We start from the raw sequence: 19,465 nt of genomic DNA on the forward strand, positions 1-19,465 counted from the left end.
AGTCAGGTTAACGAAAAAACGCTACCAGCAGAATGAACGAGCAGGTAATTGTGACTAAGTTCAATCTAATTCGCTCCTGGTCTACTGACCAGAAGATTGTATGAAGCTATAAGTCCTACCACTTATCTTAGAATACAAATTAAAGAAAGAAAATTCTATGCTTATAGCATTCGTAGGGCTAGATGCAGCTTTTGACACTTTTGTCTGGAATGTACTCTTCGAAATTTTGAAGGTAGCGGCGATACAATGCCCAGAGCGAAATATTATTTGCGACTTGTACAAACCCATTTAGAACTGTAAAAGGTAGACGATATGAAAGGAAAGCAGTGGTTGAGAAAGGACTGAGACAGAGTTGTAGCTTAGCATCGATGTTGCTTTGTGCGTTGAACAAGCAGTGAAGGAAACGAAGGAGAAACTTGGAAAGGGAACTGAAGTTCAGGGAGAAGAAACAAAAACTTTGAAGTTTGCCAGTGGCATTGTAATTCACAGGCGGCAAAAGACTTGGAACAGCAGCTGAACGGAATGAATAGTGTTTTGATAAGAGTAAGATGATACTGTCAGAAGAGATAATGCATGAAGGCGCCGGATGTCCGTGATGTACCGTTGTGCAGTCAACAGTTCTTTCAATTGCTACCACCTGTGTCAAACCCGATGGCTGCCAAACACTGACGGCAGTGTAGGCCAGAACTGCAATTCACCACACAAAACAATTCGGCGATATTCATCAGCAGTACGTGCTTCCTCTTTGATCCGCCACCCAAAACGCTGGAGTGGTGTGGTGTTAAAGGCAACCTACGAATTGGACGGTAATTCTCTAGTCTGGCTGCTACTAATCTTAGACTAATGGTGCGGGATGACAGAGAGTGTTGCTGGGAGTACATTACTTCCTCTCGGATGGTTGGCGCCGATGTGAAGGGGTGTCGATGTCCTTCGTGCATGATGTCGTGATTCCCCTTGCGTTGGCAGGACGTGGCGGACCGGAACTTTGGCGACGACAATGCGAACCTTGGCGACGACAATGATCCCTTTCAAACTCCCTCTTTTCGCGGTATCTTCGTCTCACACTATAGGCGGCATCTCCGTCGCATTCAGAGCGACCTCTCAACATCTCACTACGCCCCTTATATGCCCCACCAGACCTGGTAACAACACTGAAAAAGAAACTTCCTGGCAGATTAAAACTGTGTGCCCGACCGAGACTCGAACTCGGGACCTTTGCCTTTTGCGGGCAAGTGCTCTACCAGGCAAAGGTCCCGAGTTCGAGTCTCGGTCGGGCACACAGTTTTAATCTACCAGGAAGTTTCATATCAGCGCACACTCCGCTGCAGAGTGAAAATCTCATTCTGCAAACATCCCCCAGGCTGTGGCTAAGCCATGTCTCCGCTATATCCCTTCTTTCAGGAGTGCTAGTTCTGCAAGGTTCGTAGGAGAGCTTCTGTAAAATTTGGAAGGTAGGAGACGAGATACTGGCAGAAGTAAAGCTGTGAGTACCGACCGTGAGTCGTGCTTCGGTAGCTCAGTTGGTAGAGCACTTGCCCGCGAAAGGCAAAGGTCCCGAGTTCGAGTCCCGGTCGGGCACACAGTTTTAATCTGCCAGGAAGTTTCATATCAGCGCACACTCCGCTGCAGAGTGAAAATCTCATACTGAAAAAGAACTCTGTGACAATTCTGTCTCTCATAGAGAGGTGCGTACGTGTACAAAATTATCCTGACATTTGGCGATAAATTAAGGGTGCTTCACTTTTTTTGTCAAGCTGAGTAAGATGCTGCTATATCAAGAATAGAATTTCTGAAAGACAGGGACTTGTCAACATGTAAGTGTTACGTAATCATTTCTGAAAATATTTGTTGTGTAGCCTTTTCACGGAAAGCGAACTGAGAGCCATACATACAACAAACAGAAAAATGAAAGAAGCTCTGTATGATGATCGGATTGAGTTCCCAAAATGGAAATTTGTGACTTCACCTTTTCGTAATGCAAAGAGGAATGTCATCCTTGAGAATCCTTTAATCCAATTCTTACTTTCCATCTATACTTTCACAGACAAAGTCGTTTCTCGAGTATATTGAGCTTTGGGAAATTACTGTTTGCTTTTCAGAGTAATATCGACGTATCGGGAGAGAGAGACAGTAGTGGTGTGTACTCACGCGTCCAGGGACAGCCGTAGAGCTCGACCCGCATGCAGACGGTCCTGGTGTGCTGCGAGTAGGGCATGAAGCGCACGCGGCTCGCCACGAACGGCAGCTCCAGCTGCTGCCGCACCGCCAGGTAGGTGTTGCGGTTGCCCGACATCAGCTGTAACGGGGAAACAGGCGCCACTGTACTCGACAGAAAGGTTAGTGCGCAGCACATGTTGAACCATCCTCCACAATTCATACCTTACGGGGATGTATCAAGAGGAGAAATGTTACCGTCTTGCAAAGAAGGGCAAAATAGAATTGTCCCAGAAAATGCTTCACGAATGTTAAGATAGGCAACCTCACTTACATAATTATGTTCGAAGTATTTTCCGCGCCACTTATATTTTGTCCATCCAGTATTTGCGTTGCTACGTCTATAGTGAGAACTGTGAGCTTTAGTGGACACTTACTACATTTTACGCACACTCCTGTTGTGACTAATACCGAGATCCAAATTGCTGACTAACTGATTATATGTGAACCAGCAGCAACAAATAAAACTTTCTTTATTTCCAAAACTAAGACTGACAATACACACACATCGAAACAAGTTTTGCATCACCTCGGTCCCGAGAGTTCGGGAACCTGTACAGCAAAATTGTTATAGAGATTAAAATAAACATCATTACCGACCTTTTTATTGCTCATGAAAATCACGCATTGCATGTTGTACCACCATACAGCGAGACCTTCAGAAGTGATCGTCTAGACTGCTGTAGACACCAGGATCTATAATACCCAGTAGCATGTCGTCTTGCATTGATGCATGCCTGTATTCGTCGTGGCATACAAACCATAACTGGCACTGCTGGTCCAGATTGTCCCACTTCTCGACGGAAATTCGGCGTACATCCCTAAGAGTAGTAGGTTGGTCACGTCGTCCATTTTCAATCCATCCCAGGCATGTTCGATAGGGCTGAAGTCTGGAGAACATGCTGGCCATTCTAGTCGAGCGATGTACTTATCCTGAAGGAAGTCGTTCACAACATGTGCACGATGGGGGTGCGAATTGTCGTCCATGAAGAAGCATGCCTCTACAGTATGCTGCCGATATTGTTGCACTATCGGTCTGAGAATGGCATTCACGTATCGTACAGCCGTTACGGCGCCTTGCTTTACCACCAGCGGCGTACGTAGGCCCCACATAATGCCAACCCAAATCAGTTGGGAGCCTCGACCTTGCTGCACTTGCTCGACAGTGTGTCTAACGCGTTCAGCCTGAATGGGTTGCCTCCAAACACGTCTCCGACGATTGTCTGGTTGAAGGGATGTGGGACACTCATCGGTGAAGAGAACGTGATGCCAATCCTGAGCGGTCCATTCGGCATGTAGTTGGGCGCATCTGTACCGCGCTGCATGGTGTCGTGCTTGCAAAGATGGACCTCGCCATGGACGTAGGAAGTGAAGTTGCACATCATGCAGCCTATTGCACAGAGTTTGAGCCATAACACGACGTCCTGTGGCTGCACGAAAAGCATTATTCAACATGGTGGCATTGCTGTCAGGGTTCCTCCGAGCCATAATCCGTGGGTATCGGTCATCCACTGCAGTAGTAGTCCTTAGGGGCGGCCTGAGCGAGGCATGTCATCGACAGTTCCTGTGTCTCTGTATCTCCCCATGACCGAACAACATCGCTTTGCTTCACTCCTAGACGCCTGGACACTTCACTTCCCTTGTTGAGAGCCCTTCCTGGCACAAAGTAAAAATGCGTACGCGATCGAACGGCGGTATTGGCCGTCTAGGCTTGGTTGAACAACAGACAACACCTGTCGTGTACGTCCTTCCTGGTGGAATGACTGGAACTGATCGGCTCTCGGACCCCCTCCTTGTAATAGACGCTGCTCATGCATCGTTGTTTACATCTTTGGGCGGGTTTAGTGACATCTATGAATAATCGAAAAGACTGTGTCTGTGATACAATATCCACAGTCAACGTCTATCTTCAGGAGTTCTGCGAACGGGGGTGACGCAAAACTTTTTTCATGTGTGTATTTTACGTCTTATTCACAGAGGATCAACTGCTTATAGCAATTATTGATGGAGCTGTGCATTACACATGTTATGCAACTCTTCTGGGTCAATGTATCGATGGAAAGTAATGTCTTCGTAACTGAGTTAGTAGTCTTAAAAATAACTCGACACGAGTTTCTATCTAGCAAATAATAAATATACATTTTAGTTTAGAAACAATTACAGAATAGCGTGATTTTCCTGGCTGTGGTCGACAGTATATTATTTTGCTAGAAGCTCGCCTTCATGCTGCTTGATACACGTGAAGCAGCGTATGGTACAAAAGTGGAGTGAGGTAGAAGCAGCAGATGGTACAGTACGTACCAGTCCCTTGGCAGAATCCGCCCATTGTACTGAACTTGCTTCTGATTGGTCGGCACGTTCGGGTACTAGACGCCAAAACGCCTAACTTCTCTTATTAATTATTTGCATACTTTCCATTTATATTTCACCCAGTTTTTAGTATGACAATCTCTCATGATTACCCTACGAGCCTATCATTATCGTTTATTACATTTCACTAGGTATGAGAAACATAAGATTATCGATATTGCCACTGAAGTGCTTCGAACACCTTCGGTTCGCTTTGGCGCGCCTGGGAGACGCGGTACTTCGGCTCTGCTAGTCACTCTGATCGGGCGATCGGGGGGGCCCAACAGGCGTTCTGGAGGATCGCACACGTATATCAGTACTTTACTTACATGTAAATATGTAATAGTCACTCTGGTTCGGGTGTTATTCAGATCCGGACATGTTGTACTCCATATCGTTCGTAACTTATTTGTGAACATGTAATACTCACTCTGTCTAGTGCGTAATGGAGACCCGGACACGTGTATCATATTTCTGAAGTTGGATGGGATAGTTACCATACGTACAATTAAGAAAGCTATGTCGAGTGTTTTAAAAGGCAGTGTAAATATGCGAATATTTTAAAAATAGCCAAACAGGATACATTAATGAGAAGCGTCGCATACCATCATTGCCAGTGCTACAGATCTTGCCCTCTGTAGACACAGAGACTAGCCTGGGCAAGTGGCATCCCGCAAAAAGCACAACCACAGTTGCGAACTGACAGCGTAGCAGCTTCCGCAACAAGAAGATCCCACGACCTACGAGCTGTCTTCTGCGCTGGGGACACAACTTTAGAAGACGACAGGTAGGTGGAATGAACGGTCAGAGATTCATATTCAATCTCTCCAGATCTCTACTGCTCCCAGATCTGACTTTCAGAGGGACACGTAATATATAATAGCATTAGAATATAACCATTAATGCACAGAATATTCTCTGCATGCCACGTATTTCGTTCCGTACTACTTATGCTCTTCAAACCACATCATCTACTGATGTTAATTACTGCATAGCATTACTTTAAAGTAATACTGAAATATTCCGCTGCCTGCGTTGGTTTATCTGTACAACCTAACCATTGCTGTGTCTCCTCAGGACAAAGATAGCTTGAAAATCTGTATGCCACAGGCGGAATTACGATATACGCTGCCGGGAAAAGATTTAGTACACCCTTTTAGAAATTTCTTATTCGGTTAAGATTTTTAAGATTTATCGTTGCAACACTGAAGTACGTGAAATGTTTATATTTAAAGAACAATAGCACAAGCGGTTCTCAAGTAGCAGGTATCGAACCATGCTGAAACACCCATAGTAGTACGTGATGTGGCATCCACGTGAAGCAATGCAGCCACGTACTCTCGCATCCAGTCAATCGCACAGACGGCGAGATACATTACGCCACGCCTGCTCCACCTGCTCAGGTACTTCTATAGGAGTTGTTGGCTGCCGAGTCGCGCGAGTCACTTCTCGCCCCATCACATGAAACACGTGTTCGACTGGAGACAAGTCCGGAGACAGTGCTGGCCAGAGAAGTTGCTGTACGTCTTGCAGAGCGCGTTGAGGTTTGAGGGAAGTGTGTGGACGAGCATTATCCTGTTGAAAAAAACATCACCTTACCGTTGCAAGGGCGGCAAAAGAACGGATCTAGCAAAATTCAGGACCTACCGAGCGCCGTTTAGCGTCAGTTCCACAAACCATAAGGCCTTGTGTGAGGCCGGAATCTCTTGGACAAATGTATTCTACGAGACAGCGCTCATCAGGCCTACGTATACGCGCAGATGGCCAACACGAGTCCAGGCAGTATCTGCTCTCATCTGCCAAGTGATAGAGCCGTGCACGTCCATGTTGTGGCGTGAGTGAAAGACGGGCTAGAGGTGTGTGTGTGTCCGTAGTCCCACTGCTAGTAACCGGTTCGCAACAGTTCGAATTGAGCCGGACGGGGTGGCCGAGCGGTTCTAGGTGCTTCAGTCTGGAACCACACGACCGCTATGGTCGCAGGTTCGAATCCTGCCTCGGGCATGGATGTGTGTGTTGTCCTTAGGTTAGTTAGGTTTAAGTAGATCTAACGTCTAGGGCACTGATGACCACAGCTGTTAAGTCCCATAGTGCTCAGAGCCATCTGAACCAATTTAGTTCGAGTTGACACGTTTGGGCTCAAAAGACCTCTGCCACTGCCGCCTTACGGTACGACAATCTCGGCGGGCGTCTGTGCTGCGTGGATTCCTAGAACCTCATCAACGGCAGTGCGGATGTTCACCCTATCGGATACCAGCACCATTGCGGAACTGATGCAACACGCTTAACTTGAGCGGTGATTGTCTCCCACTCGGAAGGTCACGATGTGGTCCCACCGAGAATTCGTCAGTTGGCTGTAGGAAGCATGTGTGCATCTCCGTTTAGTGGTTGCCGGGTTACTTCACACGCTTGCACCACAATGAACTTTCTTGCTGTAGACATTCCTTATTGAAGGGAAGACACACGTGGCGCCTTGATAGCTATGCAACTTCGCTACCTGTTGGCTGACGACTTTGGATCCATTGTCAGTTCATGTACTATGCCCCATGTGGCACGTGCCACCATTTGATCAAAATCAACGCCGTTTTCCCAGGTACTAATTTTTTTCTCTGGCAGTGTAGTTAATGTATTTAAAATACGGCCTAAGCTGGTTATGGGTGTAATCATGGTGCCTGAAAAGAAATAATTATTATGCCAATCATGCATTTTCACACACAAAAATTAGTGTTCTTTTAATATTGGAAAACTACAGAACAATGACAAGAGGAGGACTGGTGTCAAAATAAACGTAAAATGAAACCATGACAAAGTTCTATTGTTTTCACACTTTTAAAGCCTTCGTTTGGGATATCATCTCACACACAAAGCGATCGTAAAAATAATCCGTAAAAGAAATATGATTTTTGGGTGAGATACCTTTAAAAGTACAATTCCTTCCCTCCGTGAACAATCGGCTTCTGTGTGTTTAAGGCTAAACTGTTATTGATTTCTGATATACCAAATACTCCTTTCCTCGATATATATAAAATGTTCTTTTGGAGATGGCAAATTTAGTAAAGACACTTCGAATGTGTTTAGTTGGGCTTGAAGCAGCTGTGTACAAGTGAACAATGTATGGTTAAGTGTTGCGACCGTGCGCGTGTTACAAGCCCATCTTTCGACCTTTCATATGCCCGACTGCAAGTTTACGAGTAAATTTAATACGTAACATGATACCTTCGTAGATTATGAAGAAGTATGAGCAATTAAGATCACTGTTTATTAGACAGCAACTTTAATGTAAAAAAAGTTCATTTCGTACTCAAATTTGTAATCGTCTTAACCATTAATTTAATTCGCGCTGACGTCAATCTCGTATACTTGCAACGAAATTTGGTGTGCATTAAATCGAATATCGTACTGAGCAAGTACAATTTTTCATAATTCGTGCGCTGTTCAATGTTGATCATCTTTTCCTCAAAATTTCCGAAGCGTTTCGTTCATAACTTCTCATTACATTAATATCCCCTAAACTGTGTAATATAGTTCAATACAGTATTGAAACTCTTGAACTGAAACTGTTGTGACTGTAACAGAAATTAATTTATTTTGAAAGCAAGTAATAAGTTCCTCACTTACTTTCAATCCACGCTTATATCACCTTACGAATCACCATATTCAATATAATTCGGTACACTTCATATTCTTATAACTTCGTATCGTGCCACACTCCAGTGATCGACCCTAGTAGAAATTTGACTAGTGAGCAGTCGGAGGCGGAGAAAGACACTATAAACGCCATTTTTATACAAATGAGTTGGTAAGTTTCTGGAGGACACAGTACTGTCTTACTGGGCACGTAATGCTGGAATTGGTTAAACGACAGATTCAGCGATGTCAAGGGAAATCACTTCTAGAAGTGTGTGAGAATTCTGTAATAAGTACAATTTCTGCATTCCAGATTCCTGGGGGGCGAAGTGCCCCCTCTCACCTCCCCTTCCGGACGTCAGTGCTGCAAACACACGCAAGCTCAACTAGAACAACTTACATTGTCGAGACGTCAATTCCACAACAACTTGGCACTCCAGCCGATATGGTGCCACTACAGCATGCAACGACGTAAGCTTGTAGGTTTTCAGGAATGACAATAAAAGTGTGGCTGTTTCGAGTAGGCTGCAGACGGTACCTTGCGCCCAGTGGAGTCTCTGTAGATGACCCAGCGCTGCAGCGCGTCCCTCCAGTAGAGCAGGTGGAAGGACTCGGCGTACTCCTGTCCCTGGCCGTTGCCGAAGCGGCCCTGCGTCTCGGTGGCGGTGATGAGGTGCGGCCGGCCCAGGTCCACCTCGAGGAACTCCTGCACCTCGCTGCTGATCTGCGCCTTCGGGCACCACGCGCCGCCGTTCTTCTCCTGACGGATCCTGCGCCAAACGAGTTTTAAAGTGACTTGTGGGCAGGCAGGAAGAAGGCTAAGCATCTGTACATGGTCAACAAGATATTTCATTTACATGTTACAACTTTAGACTAACGTATCTCTATGAACTACGAAAACTTATTGCAATGTGAAGAGTGATAGCGGCATTACGGCACGAAACACGTGAGAAAAAAAGAGCAAATTACGACGACATCTCTTGACATAAGTGGTAAAATCCCTCTGAGCACATGGGATATGTACTGTCTGCTCCTTACCCCCATACATAGTTGACACACCACTGGACACTGGAAGGTTGTGTGTTCCAATATCTGGAACTTTCTGACCCTTCGCATACTAAACGGAAGTCAGTCAAAGCAAAGACACTCTACAGTAGAGTCGATAGAGTCAAAAATATTCCACGAGAGAATTGCCAAGGCGAAAAGCTGAAAAGTCTGACTTACTGTTATATTTAGCCGGGCATTTTGCCCTAAATGTCGGACTACCTATTTTAAATAAAAATAGGGACTCAGATGGATATTTTCAATCACTTATTAATAATAAAGTTACTGCCAGTATTTTGCGAGATCGACCTTAATCGTGCTTACACCGGAAAACAATGACTAAACAGCCTCATAATTAGGCTGTTATGATAGCAACTAACTCATTCAGTCTCCTTAAATGCTCAGTCGTCTTCCTAAGTTAGTCACAATACAAACAAACTTAAACATCTTCATTAAGGAAAATATCTATTCTTCTGGGACGGAAAGAAAGAAAATATTGAATGACTTTGGTCATTTCCCTTAAACGTAGAAAGAAATACCATCAATCTGTGGTCAAATATAAACATTTCACATATGAACCCACTTGATCAAGAACGTTATTTTTTTTGGAAATGATTCCGTGCAACTCTTGAATCACATTTGTCATCGTCAGGCCCCGGAACTGGGAACTGAGAGGAGGGGGGGGGGGGGGGTGCAAATCGGGATACCTGCCCCGGACGGCTATTTCAGGGAGCGTAGCGCAGGTTGGTATATCGATTATTCATAAGATATGATTTTGAAACGCATCGCTGTTGGTTTGAACATTTCTGAATCCTTTGTAATTTGATTTTTGATCGAGTCGCAAGTTGGTTTTTGAATGCGTGCATAGTGTACGCTACGTTTCTGCTAGGGGAATCCCTGCCACATGTAGAAATAAAAAACTTTCCTGCAGACAAAAGGAGAAGTGGCTGTACGAGCTGACCCGAATAAACTCGAAAGAGTGAATTCCAATCGCTGTTTGTCTATGTGGTTGATTGGGTGTGCGAATGATAAGAGTTGTTATAATTAGTAACGAAATCCATAGATTCATGCTACCACAGTGGAAATAAACAACTAACGGGAATAACAGGTAAGAGACATTACATATTATCTTCTCTGTGTATCCAAGAAACTGAAATTTTGAGAGAAAATTTTTGCTAGATTGCTGCACTACTAAGAGCCAGTGGTACTGTCCCACATTAGCAGCAGTTCTGTTCTCGGAGTGGCGCAGAAAATGAGTTGTACGAACACATAATACCGCCTAACCGGAAAATAAATGCACGACAACTGAACCGGTGATTCTGGCGGGGTTAGTGAAGTGAACTGTAGAATAAGTTTTGAGAGTTGCAGAAATAGTACAGAATTAGTGGTGACAATATTGTATGTTAGATCGAGCAAGGACAAGAAACGGGGATATCTCGCAAATTATATGGAAGAAAATGAATATTCCAAATATATATGAAAGTTTCGTACAATTACTTTTCGATCTCGTGCTTGAGAAACTGCAGCATATGAAGGAAATGTGAAACTATTTCCTAACATAAAACATTGTGCCTGTAGTAGGCTAATACGAATTTGATATTAGTGCTTTGTTAATTGTATTCTGTCGTGCTATTTATGTAAACAAAGTAGATAAGAATGACCGTTTGTGCCAAAACAGTCTCACTAATTTGGCGCGTGTCACAGTTGCTACAATATTAGAAAGGCATATTTAGTTTTATCTAGCAGACAGACACAAGATAGACGAACCAAATCGAGAAACCACACAAGTCTTGAGTACTATGTTATTAACAGCTTTTTTAGGGTTAGAAAACGACATTTTGATTTTCCATGCAGCAAAACGTTTGACAAACTTTGATAAGGTAATAGATTCTCTAGCGAAACGAAAGTACGCCGTGTAAAGCTGTAGCAAGATTAGAGAGAAAACTAAGCTGAGAACTAGGAATTAAAGAAATGTGCATCGTGCTGTCATGCTTGTCGTTTTCTTCAATGGTTTAATGTTTCCTATATTTAGTTTTATGTCACACACAAAAGATAGTTACCAGCAAACAAGCAATAGAGAGTGCAAATTTTCTGAAGAGTTCTCTTTCCCCGGTCACATATAATCCCACCAAGTATACGTTGTGAGTTTTTTAAGGGGCTAGGATGTCAGACCGGCTGACTGGAAGCAGGAGAGACACCACTAGACATTTCAGTTTCCACTCTGCTGATTATAGGTTTGAATTCCACAGAACGAAATACACTTCACTTTGGCACACTTAAGACCAAATAACATGTTTTATGTTTCCTTGAACATATATGTTTTGTACATAAAGCTCGTCAGAAATATGTGCGCTACAAAATGAACATAGTTTTGAAAAATCTGTTTTTAAATTTTTTTACGTCCAATCTCAAAGACTCGAAGGGGGCGGGAGGGGGGGGGGGATTGGCGGGTAGAGGAGGGGTCATCAGTATGAAGTTTTTGCCCCGGTTCGGAAATATCGTAGATCCAGGGCTGGTCATTGTTTCGGTTTATAATTTATTGCGTTGCTAATTCCATTGGGCGTTTATGAAAGGGAACATCCTTTCCACTTTGACATAATGGCCTAGAATCTAAAAATTCTGTGATTTTAAATTAACTGTTCACATTTGTTTTGGGCACGCATGTTGACATTAGCTGATCAGCACATTCCACTTTGCTTCGGCCACCCGGTGCAGACAGACTGACAGACAGCGCGTTTTAAGATTGTGTGGCCTACGGAGGCAAACAAATACATAAGAACAGCGCTGGTTACTGAATATATGCAGAATGATAGTGCTAAAGGTGCAGATACTTCTATTGACGACTGAGGTCACTGTACGGAACATTACATCAGTATTTACTTTCAGACTTATAGCCATTGTGATTACGAGTAGTATGTTTTTCTGTTGACTAGTAACCTCCAGTTATGTGTCGCACGACCAAGCCATTAATGTTTATTTTCCCCCAGAGAGCACGTGTTGCACTGGAGTACGGACACTTGGATGCAAAACAGTAATCTATACTGACAGGCACAGTCCACTAAGTGGCGCAGTTACGATTGTGGGGGAAACATCAGATAAAGGAACCAATGCACTTTCAGCACAATAGCTGTACTAATACCCCAGACTCCCTCTATATGCTTATGGTATACCTCCTTATTCCTTCTTATATTCCTTGTGCTTATGCCATTAGCTGGCAAGTGATCTCGGTTTTGCGTTCTCAACGTCATGGCTAAAACGCCTAACGGGAGCGGACACGACCACCAAAAGAGAGACATGTCTGGCTAACGCAGGACACCTGGCAGCCGTGCCTGCGACTCACCTGGCGTTCTGAGGCCCCACAGACTTGGGCTCGTACGAGGAGCTGGCGGACACTGCGGAGTCCGGGATGCGGCCCTCCTCCATCCCGAGCGCCACGTGGCAGCTGGCCGGCGGCCCTGCAAGCACACAGCGTCGCTAGCGGTCTCACGCACAGCGGGCGCGCGCCTGCCGGCTAGGCAGCCAGCCACTCACCCTGGTGACGCAGGGCTGCCGCAGCCACGGCGCCAGTCAGCAGCAGCAGGACGCCCGGCTGCCGCCTGCGGCTCATGCCTGCCTGCCTGCTCAGAGCCGGCGGCGGGCTGCCATGTCGCGGGGCGGGGCCGTCTCCACACACACACCCACTGCTTCACCTGTCGTGCACTGCAATGGAAGCAGATAAGTGTTAATAAGACTTATGAGCCATCCGTTCTGTCAAAACAGTGGTACTCCTAAACTTACTTCTGACACTCATTTCCTGCAATAGTCGACCTAATTTTATTCGAGTTTCTGTTACCTTTCGAATACAATATGTATTTTTATCTTTTTTTTTGAGGTCTTATGGGACTTAACTGCTAAGGTCATCAGTCCCTAAGCTTACACACTACTTAACCTAAATTATCATAAGGCATAGGGACAAACACACACAACCATGCCCGAGGGAAGACTCGAACGTCCGCCAGGACAAGCCTCATAGTCCATGACTGCCGCCCCTCAGACCGTTCGGTTAATCCCGCTCGACTGTGTTTATTAGGTCACATTCTTCTCGATCTGGTCAGTACAAGTTTTGAAGCTGTGTTTGAACTAACGTCCTGATGTGACAGAGACTTGAAAGTTTCAAAGTGTCCCAGAACTGGATGGCTATGCAATATCAACTTGCTTTCTTGTCTGTTGCATGGCGAAGGGTACTTTGAGTACCACTGAAATTTCCCCCTTTTTATGTTCCAATCATGAATCTTTTGTGCAAAGAGTGAATGATTATATATTGGTCAAATCAGATGAAGAGAAAGTGAAAGAAATCTCAACTTTACCACATGCCTCTGTTGTAACCTCATTAAATGTTTCAAACCGAATTAACACTTTCATATGCACCAGACTAAAAGGGGCGATAATGTTTAATTTATGTATATATAAAGCGGTATGTGTGCATGCATGTTTCTGTCTCCAGAATCTCCTCCTAAGCCCCTGGATCAATTTCACCAAAATTTGACACACAAATAGCAACCTTGACAGGTATCAGTACTTCAGCATTTATAATCTCCTAGCTTCAAAAGGAACACAGATACAGAAAACAAACATGTTCTTTTTCCAGCCCCTGCCATATAGGCTCCCCCACACAACAGGTGTGTTGTGCAGCAAACCTATTGGCCTGCCTTACACTTCAAGTGCAAGAAACAGTTTTCCAGCACCTGACATATAGGCAGCACTGCTCGACAGGCTTGTTGCATTGGAGTAGTATTGGCCTACTTTATCATGCTGCTTTCTAGAACATCCTATGCACCACAGCCTAAAGTTAGTATTTATGCCCCTGTGTTTATGTAGGCTGTCCTGGGAGTGGAATCAGCCTGCTGTATCGACCTGTTTTGCAGATGGGCTTGGGTGGGGGAAGGATATAATCGACAGAGGAGGGCCTCAACAGACAGAAGGACAGGGGGGAGGGTATGGATAGAAAGAGAGGGGTACTTGGGGATGGATAGGGATGGATGGGGTAGGAGGGGATGGACAGAGAAAGAAAGAGTCAATAGAAAGAAGGAGGAACAGAGAGAGCAGGAGGAGAAGATGGATAGGGAGATGGGGAGGAGATGGTCAGAAACAATGTGAAAGAGGAAGAGGTGTACGTAGAGGGGGGAACGTAAATGACAGAGAGGGTGAGACTGGACTAGACGAAGGGAGGGATAGGATGATATGAACAGAGGGAGAGGAGAGGAAGATGTGGTCTGAGGGTGACGATAAAATTGACAAAGACGCAGGAGAGGAGGAGATCAGGAAGAGAGAGATGGGGAGGAGGAGATAGATGGATAGAGGTGGCAGCATGATGTGTACAGAAAGATGAAGAGATGGTGAAGTGTACACAGAGAAGGGGGAGGAGAATGTGTGTGCATTATATGTATCAAATGCATACATGGGCACAGTCTCTGGGGAACAGCTAGTCATTTAACCAAAAACGAGTTCTTAATTGGACTAAAAAGTATTAAATATTATCTCTTAGCCCCTAAGAGATTACTAAATCCATACATATCATGCTGAAAATTAGTAACTGTGTATTTCAATGACTATGAAAATAGTGGAATTATTTGAAAATAAAAACTCAGATGCATCCAGTACATAAATGATGCATGAATTGTTCATCTCCTCGCCGTTCTACTACTTGTTTATTGTTGCAACAATGGTACACCTCGTTACTACTATCTATTGCCAGTGTTTTGTTGAAAATTCTCAAACAGAAATTTTCAAAACTCCAGGTGTTTTGAATCTATATGCGTCTAGGAGAAAATCTTTTACGCTTTTCAGTCAGATTCAAAAATCAGAAATATTAAAAATTCTATTTTATTTAAGTAATTATTAAATGCTTTTACACTAGTGAGCGTAAAAGTTTTCAGTCGATGTCAAACACTTTGATGAGATTACAACAGATACATGCGGTCAATTTCAGGTTTATTTCAGTTTCGCGATATATGACATAACCGATATGTTACTTCCTATTGACATATATCTCGTGAAAAGACAGTGAAGGTAAAAATTAGAGAGATTCGAGCTGGCGTGGAGGCTTATCACGAATCATTCTTCCCGCAAACTATTCGTAACCGGAAAACGAAAATGTGGAAATATCACTGCTACACAAAGTACCCTTCATGACGAACCAGACAACAAACCGAATTAATAACACTTTGTCATCTGGTTCCGAGCTATGTGGAAACTTTCAAGTCTCTAGCTCATCAGGAAACGATATTGGTAAACATAATTCCATATCTCTGCCACTCTCCACACAGGAAAGCGACCAAACAAAAACGTGGTAAAGCGGTCTTGTTTGCAGCGAAACAACTGCCCTTCGGATACAGTGATGAAATCTTCAGGACCATGCTCTTGCTATTGGTTAACACAATAAGATAACTTCAGTTGCACATTGTTGCTTAGTTCAGACAACATTGGTGACACGTTATTACCGGTGAATTTGCTCTGTCTTCGATATCTCAGTAACGTTATCTTTCGACAAGGTAGCGCAAGACAGTATATTCGCCGCGATGTTGTGACTTACAGCGATCAGACGGTGTTCGGCTGTTCTCCAGATGTTTCACCCTCTGGAGGAACCTGTCATCAGTTTTTGAGATAATAGCACAACTACCTTCGCGACCGACTATTACTAACTAACTCTGGAAAAGAGTTGAAGCAATATGGAATATACCTGTTTCTATCATCCACGCTGTTAGAATCGAGGGGCTGCCAGATTAGAGGGTGTACTGCTGCCAGATGTGGCAGGACTGTGTACAAAATTGCACACCATTTATGTCCCCAAATCATATAGAAACATTATCAGGTATTATCCCTCCTCAATTGGCAGCTAACGAATTTGGCTCAATAACCATAGCGTTCATAGACGCTGCACACTTCCTCCACCACCACGCCACGCTGTCTGAGAACGAGGAGTGGAAGAGGGTGAAACGTGCGGAATTTAAGTAGCAGGGCAGTCGCTCTGCATGCGACTTGGTTTTATACTTCACATTTCTCAACAACATAGATCATAAACGAAACAAATTTTAAGAAATATTTAATTTTTTTGCCACACAGAAGACATACTTTTTGACTGATACAAACTGTCGCCATACGGACAGATGCAGACAATTTTACCGATCTCGCCACTCAAGTTGCCACATAATCGTGATTTATTTAGTTTCACAATCCTAAAAAGAAATGTCTTTGACACAAATATGTCGATTGAAATATTATAGCACTTTTATAATTTTATTATGGAGACGTGGAAACTGTACCCGAGGAGGACAATGTAGACATTCTGGACACTTTTAACGCAAAGGATTTGTCGTTAAAACGAAAGTACCTTTCAGGTCAGTCGGTTACATCTGCACAAGGACAGTCACGCTGTCAGCTGAAACGGCAAACGGTCTCGAAAGCAAATGTACGTTTAACAGTGTCCTCAGAACGTTCTCAGATCTATCCTTGTAATTCTTTCAAGGCCACAGTGACTTCGTCAAGCCTCGCGTTTCATTAATGGCAATGAGCTAAGGGAACTAGACTGTGAATGTCAAAATGTGTCATTTCCCTGAAGTGATTTTCTTTTTAAATGCATCACTATCAAATCAGAAAGAAGTTGTTTCTCACCTTGCAATGTCTTTCTGTGGGCAGTGTACAGTCTAGTCCATATAAAGTGCTACATCTACAATTCGTTCCGGGTGTTTAAATTTTCGTTCCGGCGCTCCTTTTTCCTCCATAAAATCCACAATAGCGAATTTTAATTGGAAAAATCGTTCCAAGCATGACCTCTGACTTAGCATACGTACTTTTCAGTAATACGTATGTGAAATATTCATACGCTTCGTTCAGTTCCACCGAATACTGTTCCAGCTGACTGTGGGATAACGCGAGTTACATCAGGAACTCCACTACTTATACCACCAATTTCTTCACGTGCTGCATGCTTGCAAATTTCTTGATGTAGAGAACAATGAATGCCGTCTGTCGATCGCAATTTTTTGCTCTTTCATTGTCAACTAAATCTTTAAATTGTTTCTGCACAGTACTGTAATATTGTTTCACAGACAATTTGCAGTTCCCATCGATTATGCGGCAGTATAACATCGATTGAGAATTTTCATCCATCTATTCTGTCATTCCCATTCATTTTCAAAGGCTCGTGACGAGAGACGGATAGACTGCCTGTTTTTGTGCCAACAGTGGATAGACCTGTTAGCACCCTTCACACCTCGGACCAATAGTGAAGTGTAAACAGCGATGACACGACGATTCTGCCGATCGCAGAATACTTGTGGCGGCCGAAAACTTCCACACTGGCGTACTAAATGAAAAGCCACACATTGCCGAATACTTTCGGGAAGGAAAGAGCATCGCAGAGACAGGACGAGCCCCACACTAATATAGACGGACGACGAGTAAAATTTGGTTGTTTTCTATACTTCCCATGTTGCAGTTTTCACGGCTAGCAGTGCAATTTTCGAATTTCCAAATCAGTATATTCTGGTACGACTGAATGGGCAGCAAAAGAAGTAAAGAGAACACTAAAAATCGCCTGGAGCGCTTTCGATAAGGTAAACAAGGTTTCCAAACGGAGCTATGAATTTCTGTGAAGCTGAATACTTTGAAAGATGTGCGTGCTACCAACCTTGAGGCCGGCCGCGGTGTCCGAGCAGTTCCAGGCACTTCAGTCCGGAACCGCGCGACTGCTACGGTCGCAGGTTCGAATCATACCTCGGGCATGGATGTGTGTGATGTCCTTAGGTTAGTTAGGTTTAAGTAGTTGTAAGTTCTAGGGGACTGATGACCTCAAATGCTAAGCCCCACAGTGCTCAGAGCCATTTGAACCAACCTTGACATGTCAGAGAAACATGATTTTTTTATACGGAAACCACTGTAAAACTGAGGGTCACCAGGCGAGAAATTGAGAGGAGGGAGACGGAAGACAAACCGGTGGAGCAGGTTACATAATGGAGTGGAAGACGTAATTAGACCTGCTACGGAAATGAAAGGGATGTCTCAGAGGCTTAATGCCCTACCAAATGGGTGGTAGATGAGCAAACGAAGGTCTTTGACGGATTACAACACATGGGGAAAGACTGAGACGATGACCTAATGAAAGACAGGTGATGACAGAGGATGACAGTCGGACCGAGGTAGATGCGCGCACGGGAAAACATGGTAGTGCGTTTGTGACTTTAGAGCATTCCATTATTCAGCAGCAGGTGTCAACAGGCTGATTCTGATGATTTAATAAATCTCAAAGTAATAGTGATGGCAGAGTTCCTTTAAAAAAATTATTTGTTTATGTTACAGAATTTTAATCGAAGTGCATTTCTTTCATCCTGCAGGAAAATTCCTTTTACCGCTGAATGTGCTATTACCGAAGGCAAAATACAGTACACTTCGTGAAACAACAAAAATTCTTTTATTCAGTCCTATGCGAAGAAAGCACAGCCCCTTAGACGCTTACTGGAATACAACAAGAAACGAAGGGAGAAAATGGTAATTTTTACTTCTCCAGTGCAAACGGCTGTTCGAGTATTATCAATTTAATGTAATGTTTATCCTAATAGGTAAAGTGTAAATTATCGGCTGTTCGAGTATTATCAACTTAATGTAACGTTTATCCTAATAGGTAAAGCGTAAGTTATCATCTCTCTCCAGCCAATACGTCTTTTTCGGAAAATGAAACTGTTATTTTCATCCTGGTGAAATGGTACATGATATTCATTTCCATCAGGAACAGATATGCGTCATTATAGTTCTCAAGTAACACGGCATAGTGATCGAAAATCTCATTCGAACGCCAGTTGCCGTGGACACATGCTCTGTACCTGTATGACATTACACGTATGATATTGATTTACAGTCTCGTTTTGGGGTAATACTGGGACTGTCGTAATTTCAATAACGCCGCTTTGCCGGCAGTTCTCAGGTCTGAGGCTCATTTTCGCCCTCGTTGCTGTCGTCATACCTAGAACACTCCCACAGTTACTGGTTACTTTGAAAATGATATTTCGTCTGTAAAATTTATGCGGAATTGCGCCCAAAAGTGATCGTCGAAGACAGCTGATGTTTTAGCAGGCAAACCGCCCGCTGTTTCGAAGGTACACTATCCAATTGACGCTGTCATATTTTAAATACCACTTAATGCTACTTTCTATGCTCTTGTGGGATTGTTTCGTAAGTACTGCTCATTAGTATGGGGTTC

At 43.8% G+C, this 19,465-nt stretch overlaps 1 protein-coding gene across 1 annotated transcript in view; it reads right to left on the minus strand.

Moving 5' to 3' along the window:
• The window catches only part of LOC124613858 (epithelial discoidin domain-containing receptor 1-like), a 63,830-nt gene that overhangs the window by 25,885 nt on the left and 18,480 nt on the right, over positions 1–19,465 (minus strand). The window contains exons 2-5 of the mRNA XM_047142583.1: positions 12,763–12,930; positions 12,572–12,686; positions 8,726–8,957; positions 2,149–2,296 (exon numbers count right to left, since the gene is read on the minus strand). Coding sequence (XP_046998539.1) covers positions 2,149–2,296; positions 8,726–8,957; positions 12,572–12,686; positions 12,763–12,838 — 571 coding nt within the window. The 5' untranslated portion in view covers positions 12,839–12,930. The remainder of the gene's footprint in view (positions 1–2,148; positions 2,297–8,725; positions 8,958–12,571; positions 12,687–12,762; positions 12,931–19,465) is intronic.

Source organism: Schistocerca americana, chromosome 4 (assembly GCF_021461395.2).
Source record: "Schistocerca americana isolate TAMUIC-IGC-003095 chromosome 4, iqSchAmer2.1, whole genome shotgun sequence".
NCBI lineage: Eukaryota > Metazoa > Arthropoda > Insecta > Orthoptera > Acrididae > Schistocerca > Schistocerca americana.